The sequence below is a fragment of the Podarcis gaigeae genome (assembly GCF_964106915.1).
Source record: "Podarcis gaigeae genome assembly, chromosome: 5".
NCBI classification, from domain to species: Eukaryota; Metazoa; Chordata; class Lepidosauria; order Squamata; family Lacertidae; genus Podarcis; species Podarcis gaigeae.
Window position 1 is genome coordinate 72,366,302 of NC_139681.1, and position 16,701 is coordinate 72,383,002.

Sequence of the window (16,701 nt, forward strand, 5' to 3'; positions counted from 1 at the left end):
TGCTGCTTATACCCCTGACTTCTCTTATATGGGCCATACTTAAGAAGCTGAACTTTTTTTCTTAGATGACATTAGCCACTACCAATTTATTCCCCTGCCCCACAGACATTTAGTGGTTTTATAAAAACCTGTCTCCATTGCTGTGAGTTGTATACAAGAAAACCAGTATGAACTTCCTGTTTAAAGTTTTGTTATTGATTATAATTATTGCAAACATATTACTATTCTTCCATTTCTATATTTGGATTTCAGCAGTATTCAAGTGGCAGTATCTTTGAGTAAAAGAAGTGATTATGCACCGAAGACAGAAAGGTTCAAATATTGGACTATTTCTGCTACTTTCTCAGATTTTCCAAGTTGGAGTTTCTAACATTCCACCTGTGACACTTGCCGCTTTGGCAGCAAACGTTTTTCTCTTTTTACAACCCGTGAAACGACTGGACAAAACATGCATCAGTGTCACCGAGTGTCTTTACAGAAGAGATTGGCATCGTTTGTATCTTTCACCATTTCACCATGTGGATGATTGGCATCTATATTTTAATATGGTCTCCCTGCTTTGGAAAGGAATTAAGTTGGAGAGGAGGCTTGGAAGTTTTTGGTTTGGATATATCATTACAATATTTTCTCTGCTAATTGGAGTTGTGTACATGCTTCTGGAACTTGCTCTTGCAGAACTTCTGGGTGTTCCTTCATACAAACAGAGTTGTGCTGTTGGCTTTTCAGGTAATATATCCACTGCTTTTTCACAAGATAATATTTTTTACTGGAAATGCTAGTTTTTCTAAAGAAGGATCATACTTTGCATTTATGAGTTGGAGTTAAAATCATCTTCTTGAAGGGCATGATGAGCACAAGGTACTTATGAACATACTAATTTTCAGTTACATAACTGATTTTGTTAGCTTCATTCTGTTTTGTGGGCATGCTTATGATGCATTTTCCCCAATCATCCCAACAGATGCAGTCTTAGGATTGCGCCCTAAATTTAAATAATCTTGAAGGACATAACCAGATTCTTGTGTTGATGTACTTCCTCGTATTTTCTTTTTAAATGACAACTCAAAATAAAATCATTAAATGCACATGCAGCTAGATTTTCATATTTATATGCCGCTACAACCCATACCGAAATAAATTATTTTGCAGAAAGTCGTGTTTGTCTTTTCATCTGTTTGAAGTGTGAACAAAGACACTTAATGGAGCACGGAAGCCTTTTAAGAACAGCAAAACTTCTATGTTCTTTGTTTTTCATATTACATGAGAATTTCTCTTAATATGTTTTTCTGCTTCATTTTGATTCAGGAGTATTATTTGCTTTGAAAGTTCTTAACAACTACTATCACCCAGGTGGATCAAGCAACGTCATGGGATTTATTATATCCAATAAATATGCTTGTTGGTTGGAACTTGTAGCAATTCACTTACTGAATCCTGGGTAAGTATCCTGTGACTTATCTACAACTTGTGTTAAATAATTATATATGTATATGGATGTCATTACGAATAGAGTAAAGCCTGCATCCCTTCTGGATTGTATGTTTTTATAAGAAAACTGGGGAACATGTTCAAATGGCATATACAGAGAAGCTTTCTGGGGAGGAAAATGTATTTCTTTCATTTCAAAGAAATAGGGCTGTTTACAATAAAGTAAAACAGCATATTTTTATGATAAAATATGCATAGGAATCAATTTTTATTGTACCTTTGAGCTTTTAATGACATTTACAATTTGTAAGTGAGTTTTTGAGACATAGATTAGGCATAGATTAGCATAGGAACTACATTTAGCACATCACTGATAATCATGTCTCGTTTATGCCCATTGTAGTTCTGCTAGTTCGCAGTGCTTGCTTCCTGATTCAGAGCACCCTACTCTTAACATCAGTTTTAACAGTGTTTCACCCTCCTTCTTGCCACATATTCTATACTTTCTGGTTTATGTGACTTACTCCTTCCAAACATTGAAGTGGTGTTGTTTTTTTAATCCAAGCAGATTGTTTTGATTTAAGCAGGCTTTCTTTTTCATGCTTCTTTTCTATCCTTTCTTACTGCTTAGAACATATCAATTTTAAAATAATCACAAACCTAAACTGGGTTGTTGGGTCTTTTTTGGAAAAATAAGCAGCCAGGGTGCAGAAATTCATCTTAAACTTAAAAATTGAGCTGAAAAATAGAGTAGGAAAGGTTTCTATCCCTCTCCAATTCAAGGGGTGTGTTTGTTTCCTTTCCCCACAAAGGTTCTTTTTTGTCAACTCTCCCGCCCCCAACTCATTTTTGGCCTCCTTGACTCTCCCTTCTCAAATTACACCTGCTCTTCACTCAGTTTCTTTCCCAACTCCCTCTACCCTCCCACTCATTCTTCTGTCTTGCCACTATGTGTGAACTAATGCATCATACCCATCATATACAGTTCCCTTACTGTAGTTACAAATTCACTTACTTAAGTAAGAATTCATTTTCCTCTCCACTTTAGAAGATGGCTACCATTATTAATGTGTTGAATTGCAAGTGCACATAAACTTTTATTATCCCCTTGAGGCTTGCTGTATCAACAAGTGCTCAGAATGGGATGTGCCAACCATCATCCTCTTCTATTCCAGTGTAGGCAAAATCACTGGTCAAATGTTTAATATAAGAGTGGCAATCTCTTTGTTTATAGATTTTTTTATTCTGAGAGCTGCTAAATCCAGCTCTTAGGGGCAAACGTTTTACTGGGCAAACGTTTTAACACGTTCTTTTCCTGCTTAATCTTTGCCTGCTTTTTGTTATGCCAGTATAATATACAGTAACTGGTAAGTGTGTTCATGTTGGCTGCCTCCAAATCAGAAGATTCATACCCCACTGGAAGAGTTGACTTGGCTTTTGAACCTGAGAATCTCCAAGAAGTGCTATAAGATCTTGTAGGGGTGGCTTTCATTGCCAGGATTAGGGTATTTGCTTGGATTTTAATTTTATCTGCAAGCTTTACTGATTAGAGTCACCTTAATTTGTTTGGAAATTGTTGTTACCTACCCTGTACAAAGAACAATGTCTGTCATTGTTAGGTAATAGCCTGATAGGATAAGATGCAATAATCCGTGATGGCTGATTCCATGACAACTGCTGATAACAGTCTCATGTATTCAGAATATCAAGTAAGGAATGCAGTTGGTATCATTTTTCTATAGTGTAGCAATGCTTTTTAGCAAGAGGTGTTTTGGAAACAGTTTCTTCTGTTGTATGTTGAAGGACTAGAATGTTTTAATTAATTCTAAGAGATATACAATACTGTGCAGGAAATGGGTATTTTCTTGGTGCCACATAGGGTTCCTTCTTTCCCCTGCTTTCTGTCATGAGTGAATAAAAGGTTCTGAATGATGCTAACTGGAGAACCACCACTTTTAGTCAGATTCGGGCTGGTAAATCCTTATTCAACACTTCAACTTAATTGCAAAATAACCAGAAATGGGAATGCTAGCTAACAGTAAGGAACAATAGAGGTTTTCTGTACAGAACAGCTTTAAATCAGTTGGTTTTTGTTTAATCCAGGCTCATTTGCATTCAAATGCTGTCTCAACTCTATTATCCTTTACTACACAGCCTACTTTGTATAGTTTTAATTTAGCAATAAAGAACATAAATTGTGCAGTTGGCTGTATCTACCATGGGTTTATTTCCATGATAGGCTATGCTTTCTCCCGCTCTTGGCTTGAAGTTTTGTGGATTTTCTCACTAGGAGTCAGCTCATCCATTCTTTTATCACTCTGTTTTTAAGCACACTTTATTTAATCTGGCCTCTCAGTAGAAAGGAGGTCAACTAATGATGTAGTCTCAGATATAAGTCTCCATCAAGACAAAACTCTTTGAACTTTTCCAGATCAAACTTTCACAAAACAAAAGAGATGTGACTTGAAAATGTTCACACCCATCTTCTACCTCTCAACAAGCAGATAAAATAAATGTGAAGAAGCAGAGCCACATAGGTCCAAGCTGCTACAGTTTCTGCTTTCAGCCCAATAAAAGGCGACTGGAGTGTTTTGGAAGGATGCTTATGGTGCATTTGTGAATGGATGTGGAAGAGAGACATGGTTAAAATTCTAGCAAGTTCTAGTTTGGTGTATGCCTAGTACTCTAGCTACAGTTGGATACTAAAAGGGGATTTTCAAGTGACTTGGAGGCTTGTAATGATGAACTCAGTAATTCCTCTCCTCAGCTTTTTATGAGCCAAGCTTTCCTCAGTGCCATCACTCCTTGCCACTGCTTCTCTCACCCCCCCCCACCCGCATGCTTACCTGTAGGGAGGTTTTTCTATGAGGCTACCCTTCCTCATGGCCATCTGGAATGAAAAAAGTGCCCTAGGCACTAAGGACCCTAGTATCTCTAATTTCCTAGGGAACCTGCGTAATTAGTTTGAATATTAAATGTCTTGGAAACTACATGATCCTTGCCCCTGGAATGCTATCATTTCTCTATCTAATTATCTATCATCTATCTATCATCTAAAGTAACTTGTTATTTGAAGTTAGCTTAAAAGAACAATTAGCTTGCAAACACCCAATATTTTTTCAGTGATATTTTTTCATGCTAATGTTGTTTAATTTTTAATCTTTTCCAACTAAATTAATTTTTTGACTAGTTAGTATCTGTCTGTGCAAAAAAAGTCTCAGACCAGATTTGTGCCAAGTTTCAGTTTTTTCTTTGTTGTGAAAATCCTTAACCATTTTGATGCACCTGTCAGTAAGTGAGCAATAGTTCTTAATTGATAGGTAAACCCTAACTTTTTCTGTATTGGAATTTGCAGAATTAATAAAGTCTCTGAATATGGCTGTACAAGTTAGTAATCAGAGGAGCCCTATTGGATCATAAATAATCCATAAAGACCACAGTGTTCTTTTCACTCATTATTTCCCCAAAAAATTGGACAGTGAAATACATGTTGTTCCTTTGGTTATATTAAAGTCTTCACAATTTAAAATGCACCAAGTGGAGCATAGGCTGCAAACTGACTAATTGGTCTGATTTGGGATAATGAGGGTACAGAATGTATCTAATCATGAGCAATACAACCTCTCACAAAGGATTGCTTTCTTTTTAGGACCTCTTTTGCAGGGCATCTGGCAGGTATTCTTGTTGGGCTAATGTACACCATGGGACCTCTGAAGATGCTCATGAAAGCATGCTCAGGTATGGAATGATGACCCTGAGTCTTACCAATAATTCACATTTCAGTGAATTGAATTGAACATGAATACTTAGCTTTTACTTCATAAGTTTCAAGCCATCCTTATGTGGTGTTTCTGTCCATTAAGTGTGGCTTTGTATCTGCAGTTACGTTCACATGGAATGGTTTGACAAATCCTTAACACATTATAATTTATCCTATAGGACATTAGGTACATCAGTTCTCATTTAAAGTGGAGCATTTGAACTGTTCTTGTGTGGGTTATTCATGTGGACACACAATAGCAGAGCCTTGACAAGGGGCCCGTATCTATCATAGAGAGGGGAATGATTGTTGTGTGTTTTAGAAACCAGCATGAATTCACTTTAAGGGATCCTCTTTGCAAGGAATGTCCTCCTGCACATAATGTGTATGTGAACAGTATAGCAGGGAGGAATATACCCTGAACACAAATGGCATGTGAATCAGTTCTGCTTTCGTATGCAAACTTGAACTAACAAGTGCCATCCTTCATGAACAGCATACTTTTACATGTTTCAATTTAAAGGCACATTTGCAAGACGGGTCCTATGTATTTTGTTGTATTTTAGTGGTGGCTGCCACTAAAACAGAGTACAATGTTCTAAATAAAATAAATATGCTAGCTTTGCAAACAGCAGTTGAGGGACATTTCCCCTACAGTTTCAGTATCCTCCTTTCCCACCTCATCTTAGGTACTGCTGTTCAGCTTGTTAGAAGAAAATTGTCAAAACTCAATAGACATGTTAACAGGATGGAATTGTAACAGTTATACTTCTAGATAGATGAATCTGTCAAATTCAAAGTTGTAAAAGGGCAATATGATAAATTCTTATGAATATTAAATACATTCTTGCTAGGTGGCTTTCGCTCTCAAACTGACTTTTCAGAACAAAGAAACAGATACAATTCAGGTAAGTAACTTAGGTTGTACTCACTTATCTGAAAGTGCTCAGGAAATATCATAGCAGATTGGAGCACTTTTCTGTTTCTGTAGTGCTTCAATCTGCTTTGTGGTGCCTCTGCCTTTTTCTCAGTGTCAGGAATGTAAATATTTGAATACCATTGCCCTCTGAGTCAAGGGAAGTACGGTGTTTGATCTATACTGGGTTTAGCCACAAGGTAAGGATTGCTCACAAATGTAGCTGACATGCATTCATTCTCCTTCCATTAACCAGATTTATAAAGTGTGTAGCTGTGGTGGTTTTGGAGTTGAGGCGCTGATATTGTTGTGAGTGTGTGTGCCCACACATGCTCTGATTAGGGATGGGCTTAGGTTTTCAACATCATAGTTTGGCGATAAACCGCAATGTTGAAACAAGCTGAATTAGCCCCAGCTGGCGCGGCACTGGGAGAAACTGCCTTAGCTCTCATGGCGGGACCTGAGGCGCTTTCAGCTCAGCATCTGGTGGGCTGGGGACAATGCAGCTGGCCCCAGCCTGCTGCTCAGCTGTAGGCAGGAAATCCTCCTGCCCCCAACTGAGCGAGCCCTGATGTTCCGGTGAGCAGAAGCGAGATGGGGGCTGCTCAGCTGGGGAACATGAAGCCCCCGCTTCCCAGCTGAGAGATCCTGCTTGCAGGAGTGGGATCAGGGCTGCAGATTCCATCATGCTTTTCTATTGCGGAGTGTGCGGCTGTGTTCCCCTCAACAGAGAAGTTTAAAGGAGCACTGCCTGGCAAGGTGGAGACAGGCAGCTGCATCAAAGGCAGTGCAGGGACTCTCAGATGCAGCTGCTGGGCTGTCTCCACCTTTCCCAAGCACAGCCCGTGTTCCACCTGACTGCTTTCAGATGGTGCAGGGGGTCTGATTCCAAGGTGGGGGCTCTTTTAAACTTTTCCCTTGAGGGGAGCGCAGCTGCGCACCCTCAATGGAAAAGTGTGACGGAGCCTGCCACCTCACCAGCTGAGCAGCCCCGATCCCAATCCTACTTGAGTGCAAGCAGAAGTGGGGTTCGGACTCCCTCAGCTGGGAAACAGGAGCATTTCAACAGAGGCTTCTGCAAGCAGTAGTGGGTTAGAGGCTCCGTAAAACTGCTTGGCTGAGGCGAGGGCAGAGGTGCACTCCTCAGCCAATCAGTTTAAAGAAGTAGAGGGAGGAACAAGCTATATTGGCACTTCGCCCATGCAGATTGTTTGTCTCTCTGCCGGTATGAGGGGCAAATCACTGGCAGTTTAATTCAGTGGTATATTGCTAGTGAAACCACCGCTGCTTGAGTCCCTCTGCTTCTAGTACCAGCAGCTTGTTTTTCCCTCAGTATGCTGAGTGCTGGAGGAAGAGGGACTCAGGAGCGGTGGCAGTTTCACTAGGTTGTCATCGCAGTCTGCCCCTCATACCAGTCCTGGGCGATATATCGATCTATCACCCAGGACTATCTGATGCGGGTGGGTGGGATATGCCCACTCTTCCACTTCTGGCATGCAGTCCCTAGAGAGGTTGCACTAGGACAACACAACCTCATACTGGAAAATGTTAGTCACCTGATCTGATATAATAACTTCTTGCATTTGATTTAAGAAAAGAAACAAGTACCATATTTTTCCATGTATAACACACCCCCACCCCCGGTGTATAAGACGACCCCTACTTTTGGGGACCCCAAATTAAGGAAATAGGGGGAGATTGCCGACACTCGCTCACCCGCCTGACTGCCGCTGCCAATCGCATGCCTCGCTGAAGCCACAAATCATCTACCTGCTCACCACCAAACACCCGCCCAATTGCCACTGCCGCAGCCAATCACCAGCAGGCCTTGCTGCAGCCACCAATCACCCGCCCAATCGCCGCAGCGGCAGCCAATCACCAGCAGGCCTTGCTGTAGCCACCAATCACCCGCCCAATCATCACTGACAGTCTTCTCGCAGCTGCCACCAATCGCCCATCCCCCCTCTGCACTATCCATGTACAAGACGACCCACAATTTTAAACATTTTTAAATAATAATAAAAATTGTCTTATACACGGGAAAATACAGAATTTGAGAGGTCTGCCTGGCCAGGATGTCCTGTGTTACCAGGTGTGTTAGGGCTGGTGAGCTTTCTCTCAATGATAAGTGGAAAGGAGAGCATTTTGGTTTATGCTGGTCTTTTAATTGCTGCTCTGTTTACCAGAAGATGATTATCCTTGTTCATGAATACAAAGAGCAAACAAAGTACCATTATTCATGTACACCCTGATCATGCTGAGCACACACAGCAGCCTAATAAAAGAAATTGAAATTGTGTTGATCAACTATTTTATGGGGAAGTGAGATCATCCAGTGGGTGAATTCAGCTCTTGGCTCACCCTTGCAAGCTATCACTGGAGTACTAGACATTTTTACTAGACCACACAGAGTGTAGACTCAGTTGCTGGATTGGGCTTAGGAATCAAACATACAGAATCCACTTACATGTGTGATTATCAGTGCAAATAGGGACGTGCAAAAAAGTTGGGTTTGCATCCTTTTAGGGCCTAGCTGAGTTGCAACAGGCTTTAATAGACTCTTTTTCTTTTTTGTGATTACTACAGTATTCACAGCATTTTTCCTTGCACTATTACCTGCCTCTTAGTTCTTAAAAAGCAAGTTACAGATATAATGGTCAGTATCCAGTGAGGTTCTACCACTAGCACAAATACTTCCACTTGAGGAATGGAACTTGCCCTTCCTCTCTTTCTCCCCACACCCCCATACCCTCTACAAATCTGCTCCGGAGGGTTGAGGGAAAACGTAGAGCAAATTCAGTACTGTAATTTGATATAGTAGTCACTCCTGGTATCACACTTTCTTTCTCTGTGTGTGATCTGTGTAGAGAATTTTAGATACCCAGGTTACCCATCGCACTCAACGAGAGATTACAGCATGTATACTGGTGGACTGAATGAAGAAGAACAGGTTGAAAGGGCCCTCAGAAATAGTCTGAATGATAGAGGTAAGGAATCTCACTTTCTACTGAGAACCTATGCAGAGCCTCATAAATTTGTATTTTCTTTTTTTCCTGTTGTTCTCGAAGTTTAACTTTGTTCATGGTTCATTTTTTCAGTAGCAGGTGCAGTGTTGGCTTGCAGACATAGAATCATAGAATCATAGAGTTGGAAGAGACCACAAGGGCCATCGAGTCCAACCGCCTTAAAACACTTAGGTGGTTTTGGCACTCCTATTTTAAAGATGCACTGGAACAACATGTCTGAAAGCATATGGGGCCATCAATTTAAATTTACTATTAGGACCTAGAAGTCAGGGAGCCTGGAAATGCCGCTGCTGTTTTGTAAATGATTTTATTTGAAGAGTAAACAGTAGAATAAATTGGTCAAAAACTAATGACAAATTACTAAAATAATTTCTGAGTTTGAGGTTTTGTGTGTGGAGGTTTTAAAAACCAGTCTCTCTCGCTTTAGGGTTTGGGGATGATTGAGACTTTTTTACTGAATAAGGCTGGATGTTTCTGCACAGCCTGTATTTAATATTTATATCATATTTGTTTAGTTAGCTGCTGACTTTTTCTATTATTGTATGTTGTGCGTTGAGTTTGTTTAAAGTCTGACCGTTTTCTATTTTAATAATTATTCTAATTAAAGCTTTTAAAAAATTCAATCGGGTTAGACTCTGGGTGTGTTTTGCTTCACACTTAACATCTGTTTGTCAAATGCTAGGGGTGGTATTGGCTGGTGAGGCTGAAGGGTTTCTGCTTCTCCATAGTGTGTGGGAGAGCATATTTGCATAATCATAATCATGTCTACAGAGCAGGCAGCTCTATGACACCATGGTGTGGTGTGCTGTTACTCTTGCTGTTTATGTGCAGCTCATAGTGATTGGAATAATGTGAGTTCAGCTGTGGGGTAAATTGTCCCTTCAGGCAGGGGGATGGAATCTTGTTTTTTCCTACCCTGGTGATTGCATCATATCACTGGAGTGTGGCTAACTTCGGACTGTCTGAAACTATAACTTGCATCATCTTCTAAAGACATGTCTGGAATTTAAAATTTATAACCTTGGTAAAAGCAAGAACAATTACCGGAATAGCAATTGTAGCTTTTGAGAATTAGCCTTCCTCCTACCACTCATTCCATGTTGAATGGATTTTCCACAAAACAGTTTAAAGTGACCCTTTCTCTCTCTTTTTTCTCTTTTTAAATTAACCCACCTTTCTTTCAAGTTTGGTCTTCAAGGCACCCTACAAATCATTTTTTTAAACCAGCTTCAAATATACAGAAGAGCAGCTGAAATAATAATCCTATCTGTATTATTTGCCATCAGAGAATCAGGAGGATAAGACAGTGTTTGTTTGGCATAGAAAATATTATAATGTTGGTGCTAGGCAAATATGCCTGTGGTGGAAGTTCCACAGTCTGGGTACCACTGGACAAAAGACCCTATCTCTGGCTATTTGATGACTGTCCATCTTAAATGGCTACTTGTCTTCATATTCACACTTATAGATAGACCTTCCAGTTCTGCTTTGTGTAACTCAAAACTTTGTAATTTCAGTAGTTGATTGTAATATCTCAGCTTTCTCCCTATTAGAATGCAAGTATTTAAAACTTTCATACATCCTCCAATTCTTGGCCCAGGATGCAGGAAGTGCCAAGTGCTCTGCCTCTTATATAGTGTTCAATAATGGTTTTAAATAGCTCTGGATGCTCATTAGTTTGTGTTCCCAGGAAATACAGTGGTTTATGATTGGCTTCTGTTTACAAAGCCACAGCTGTGTTAGTTTATTTCCCACATGAAAATTACTACAAAAAAGTCAGTAAATTCCGTTACTAATAATACACATTGAAGTTGAGATAAAAGATGTCAGTGATGGTGTGTCTCTGATACAGTCAATACAAACAAATAATTGGAAACAGATGAACATCACAGAAATGTGGGCACACAAATCTTAAAATATATTGTGCACAGATTAAAAAAAATCATATACATATTCCTTTGGTTTCCTCTATCAGGGCTTTGAAATGGATGTTTGTGCCACATAGGAACTTTAAAAAAACACATGTCTCTATACAAGGTATGGCATAGAAACAGGGAGGGTACCAACAACATGGTCATATAATACTTGATCTTGTTTTGACACTGCTGGACTTTGTTTTTGTTAAGATATCTTGCCCACAACCATAGTTAGCTCACTGACACACTGTTATTAAGATATGCTTAAAATCTAAAACAAATAAACCTGTTAATTATGGGTTTGGCTCATCTTGTAAAATCAATGAAGTACAGCAAAACATTACTTAACTGTTTTGACCATGTAATATAAAATGTCTAAGTAAGCAGAATGTTAATGGAAAGAGGTCTATCTTGGTTGGGATTCTTTATCCAGTATAGAAACACTAGCCAAAAGAGACTTACCTAGAAGTAGCCCTGCTCTGTTGGATCATTCAGTGATGTAAATAAAATCATGCATAAAAGAGTTTTTCTCTGCTTAGAAGTACTTCTTCAAGAAGGGAAGTAATGTATTTGGGATAATGCAGTGAATATATTCTTGTATGGCTGTTGAAAACATCTATTGGATTATGTCTGTGGTGACTTACACTTATTCACAAGCAAACATCCCGTGCCTTGAAGAAGTTGTGCTTCTACAAAACAAAGCCAGCCAACAAGTTGCTGGTGTGCAGACCTTGTCATCCAGAGCATTGATTTGTATGGTATTTAGGGAAGAAGTTATATGGGGAAGAAGTTATAACTATAATGAGAGAAACAAAGTTAAAGGAATTTCCCTCACATTCCTGCTGGCTGCATTGGTATGTGTGGCTGTTTACCATAATTTGCATGAGCTATGTGTTGGTGTACACAGCTTGAGTGCTCCAGTTTTACTACTTAATTTGTCTGACTAGGAGCAACAAACCATGAGCCTTGACTTGGTGTGAAATTGTGCACATTAGGATATAAACCAACTACACACCTTGGACTAATGTTACCTGTGAATACAGTCAACGTTTGCACAGTCAAGCTATTGATGCTGGATCAGGGATAGTGTCATAGTAGTTGGAAGGAGAAAATTATTGTTTGCTCCACAGAAATAACTGCATGGTCGGTTAGTGGGGGGTTGAAATGACATGAGTAGTTCTGTAGTGTGACTTCAGGGAGTGCACCTGTGAAAGTCACACATGTGCATATACATATATAGTTGTGTTTGATGATTACAACTTAGATCTCTTATTGAGCTACTCTAATTGCACTGGAGACCTGGAGGTGCCTCACTTAGAAACTGCAGTGTTTTCTGAGGACTTTGGATCCACTTAATCTCTGAAGGTCTTTTTAGTGTTCCTTCCACCCACACAGAGTGCACTTTGCCACCTTTATGCTCCCCACCCCATGCTTTCAGAGGGAAAGCCAACCTTTGGAGAGTGTCCAAATAGGCCCTGGGAACCAGTGGATACTATGAAAAAATTGTTCTCTGTGGTTGTTGCCTTATTGCAGCAGGCTGTTCATGTACAATAGCACACCATGCCATTGGAAATCTCTCTTGAAGTTTGTAGAAGAAGCATCTCTGAATTGTATGTTCATGTGGAAGGTGGCTAAGTAGCCAGGTGACATCTCTGACATGTTTTGCTCTTGTTCCCTGTTGCTGATGAAGGGGTTTGAATAGGACATAAAAGGATATTTTTCTTTCTTTCTTTCTTTCTTCTTTCCTTCTTTCTTTCCTAATGAAATAGGATAGCTACAGGGGACCATATCACTTATACCAATTCGTTTATTTGTCATCCTTTGGAACAAAAATGGCAGTGATCTGAAGACTAAGCAAAAAGGTGCAACGGAGCAATAATCATTGCCAAGATCTTCTCATTTATTTACTCAGCCCATTTCTGCTTTGTACGCATTTTAAATACCCGTTGTTGTTGTTTTGTGAAGAAGCATTTCCCTCCCACCCGCAACTTGAATGTAATATCAGTGTGTCTCTTATAGAGTGCTGTTGTATACATTGCTGTTTTTTGTTTGGAAAGACAAGCCCAGCTGTACTGCCAATAGGAAAAAAAAAACTGCTGGGTAATGCATTATGTATTCTTTATACAGTACCCAGAAGCTCTTTGTGAACTTTGGACACACAAGAAAGAATGCCCTGGCATTACAACATAATTAGCAAGACCAAACAGTGTTGTTAGGGAATAAACAGTCTCTCATCTGAGATGAATTAAAGCCAAAACCGAGGTTGTCGTTTGGTGCCAGTTGTTCAAATGTTACTAAAACTGTTCATTTGTCCCCTTGATAAATTGGGGGGGGGGGGGATTTCCAACCAGTTATGAAAGTATTTGATTATGAAATTCATTGTGAAATCTACATGTTACAGACACGTGTTTAGAAAGAACTCTTGTCCTAATAACTTTACCCATTGCAGTGAGAGATTCTGAGCAAGTTGTAAAACTCTTCATAGTTTTGTATGCACGTTGTAATTAATCCTCAAAATGACCTTCAAGGTTATTTTCTTTTGGACTTTGTGAAATGTGTTTGGTTTGCTATTTCCATAATAAACACTTTTTAAATTTTATTTTAAGAAATAAGTTGTTGGCAACCAGGAAAAAAACATCCTAGACAGAAAGCAGTCTATTTACAGGTCACATTTTTTCCACATTTTTATATGTTGGGTTTTTTGTTTGTTTGTTATCAAACAAGATTTTTGTGAAAAGAAACCTTTGTTTGCTTCTAGTGCTTGTTCCTTGCCTGAAGTTATAAACCAACATTCTTGGTATTGTAGGGTTGCTATATGTCCTCTTTTTCTAGGACATGGCCTCTTTTTCATGGGTATGTAAAATGAGAGTTGTCATAGTGATCCATAATTGCTCTTCAAGATATGGCAACCCTAAATGTTTCACTGAAGCCAAATGATATGTCATAATCCTATTTTGGGATACATAAATGATATATAAAAATAAACATTTGGATTATATGTTCAAGCAGAGATTTTAACATTACAAGAAAGGCCGTAAACATCTTGTGTTACCTATCAGGATTTTCTTGGGTTTGTTACCTTCAGTTTCTTATGCAGGTTCCTCATGGATATTGTTGGTGTCCCAGCTCCCATCAGCCCAGTCGGCATGACCAGTGGTCCAGGATGATGGACATTGTCATCCATCTGCAGGGCCACATGTTTCCTACTTTCACCTATTCTAGGTAGTTCCTGATGTCCCCAAGAAATGCTAGAAAGTGATACTTCCTGGGTCAATGACTTGTGCTATTCCTATTGCTGCTCCCTGTAGGAGGGATGAAATTGACCATATAGGTCTCCAAAGTTATAGTAAGAAAGCCTAGAGTTGTTGTACAGGGCAGCATTAGTGTAATCGGCTGATTTGAGATTCTTTGCTAGCATGACAGAACATATGTCCATCCTGATGAGATCAGTTCATGATGATCATGCTGAATAATTTTTTGTACTACTCTGGAACCCATTGGTCCTGTTCTTAGGACCATCCAAGGAATCCCTTTGTCAGGGTCAGAGTATTACCTTCTATAACCTGAGAACATTGTTCTTTTGCATCTTATGGCCCCGTGTTCATTAGATCCTTGAATTAGCTTGACCAAATTTGATGTGGAGGTGCATACAGGCCTCCCTTTCCCTATAATGGCAGAGCCTCACTGTCAAATTGTGGATGGTGGTAGAACTGGGCTTTGCTATGCTCTAGGACAGGTAGGGGATCTGTGGCACTCCTGATGTTGCTGAATTATAGCACTAACCAGCTTCGCTAGCCTACCCAATGGTCAGGGATAATGTGAGTCACAATTCAGCAACATCTGGATGACCACCAGTTAACTATCCTGCTCTATGAGGATTCCTCCATCCAGCCCATGATAAATTGAACTGAATCCATCACATTTATGGAGTGTCTAGCTGTGACTAAGAATGAGTCAGCTGAAGTTGCATCTAGTCAAGACCAAGTAAAGATAGTTGGCAAAATTTGTAGTTGAGGCACCCTTAGTTAATTGGGTTTTGGTCCATCATGTGTTCTGTGTTTTTATAACCTTTGACAGCCTCTTTTACTGGACCAATCTCTGCAAGAGCATTTATAGAGCACGTTGGATTGAGTGCTTTGGTTCAGTAAAATACATTTTCTTACTCATTTTGTATTTCTCAAGTATTCAAGTCCCCCGTTTTATTATCACTGTTGCATTCCAACTACCCTCTGTTCTCGTAATGCTAATAGTTTTATTGTGGAATTTTGATGACTCACACCTCATGTTACTATTTCTTAGATAACATTGTAGTCTGAAGAAAAGTTTATTAACTCTTCTACAAGTAACAGACAGAGGTTTTGGGATATACTGTGCAAGTCAGTGGCATACAATAACTGTATCTTTTAAAACTTCTAGACTGAAGTGTTCTTCATGCTCTATCCCAACTCATGATTGGGAAGGGCGTTAGTTGCTTTGCAAATTTAACAACCCTTTTTTAGAGTATGACCATCTCACAATGCACTCGAGAGTTCCAAGGTGATCTCTTTATGCTATTGAATATAGGGTGTTCAAAATGATGTTTCAAAAACAAGTGCCAACAGTGGTAAATATTTTTTCGTAGTACTTCTGTGCAATTCCCAGCTCTGACAAAATCTGTTAGCTAGCTGTTCTACATCAGGGTTAGGATGTCGGGTATGCTGCTAATCTTTCTAGAAAAAAAGCACTCCTGTGCTGACTAGACCACATAATAGCAAGTTTCAGTTCTGAATTCAACAGTGGATTAGTAGAAAAAAATGTATATCTATATATCCCAGTGGGCTTTCACTTTATTCTGTTTTAGATGAAACCCGATGTGACACAGAAAGTGCTAGTTGCTAGCAAATAATCCCTGGGTTTCAAACCAGCCAGACAATAAACAACTCTATAATATTCAGTGCTGCAGCTTCTGTAGAGCCCATCTGTTTCAAAATAAGCCTAATTCTGCTTACTATGCGGAATGCTTTGTTGACTGGAGTTTGTCCTACTTTCCTCTAATGTGTTGCCTGTGAGCCTCTGGTGCCATCTCCTGGAACTCCTGAAGCATGATCAGCATCTAAATTAATATTGTTCACCAGAGCAGTCACTATTTTAATCCTTGATGTTTAGATGCAGTAGAAACCTCCCATACATACTAAAATGTATGCTAAATTTGATTCCTTGTTTTTGTATTTACTTTAGGCACAGATGCTTTTTACTCTGAAAAACCAGAGCATATCTGACACATTTGCTGTCACGTTTACAGTGGTCCGTAAGAAGTTTCCAGTCCTGAATAAATGTCAATAATTTTTCTCTAATTAAACATGTTAACTTTGCCATCTCAGCCAAGTCCATGAGTTTTATCAGCCATTCCTCTATAGCAGGCATAGTGGTCCCTTTTCGTCAAGGTGTTTAACTATTGTGTTTAATGTATCCTCCTTTCTGCCCATTGTACTACACAATGGTCTTGCTCACCTAAAGCAATTGTGAGATCTGAACTACAATTATTTGCTTATGAACATTTCTCATTTCTGATTATTTCAGTCTTTCCTTCGTTCTCCTGGGTTTCTTGCTTCAAACATCCATATAAGGAAATTTCCCACCTTTAGCTGTCCCTTGCTATCCTCATGCTAGTAACTA

The 16,701-nt window shown here is 39.4% G+C and overlaps 1 protein-coding gene across 4 annotated transcripts in view; it reads left to right on the forward strand.

Moving 5' to 3' along the window:
• Window positions 1-16,701, forward strand: part of RHBDD1 (rhomboid domain containing 1) — a 28,565-nt gene that overhangs the window by 7,714 nt on the left and 4,150 nt on the right. For 2 of the 4 annotated variants that reach the window (XM_083742173.1, XM_083742172.1), the window contains 5 exons: window positions 253-726; window positions 1,306-1,438; window positions 5,078-5,166; window positions 6,043-6,096; window positions 8,972-9,091. In XM_083742173.1, coding sequence (XP_083598299.1) covers window positions 294-726; window positions 1,306-1,438; window positions 5,078-5,166; window positions 6,043-6,096; window positions 8,972-9,091 — 829 coding nt within the window. In that variant the 5' untranslated portion in view covers window positions 253-293. The remainder of the gene's footprint in view (window positions 1-252; window positions 727-1,305; window positions 1,439-5,077; window positions 5,167-6,042; window positions 6,097-8,971; window positions 9,092-16,701) is intronic. The other 2 variants (XM_083742174.1, XM_083742175.1) reach the window with 2 other exon arrangements.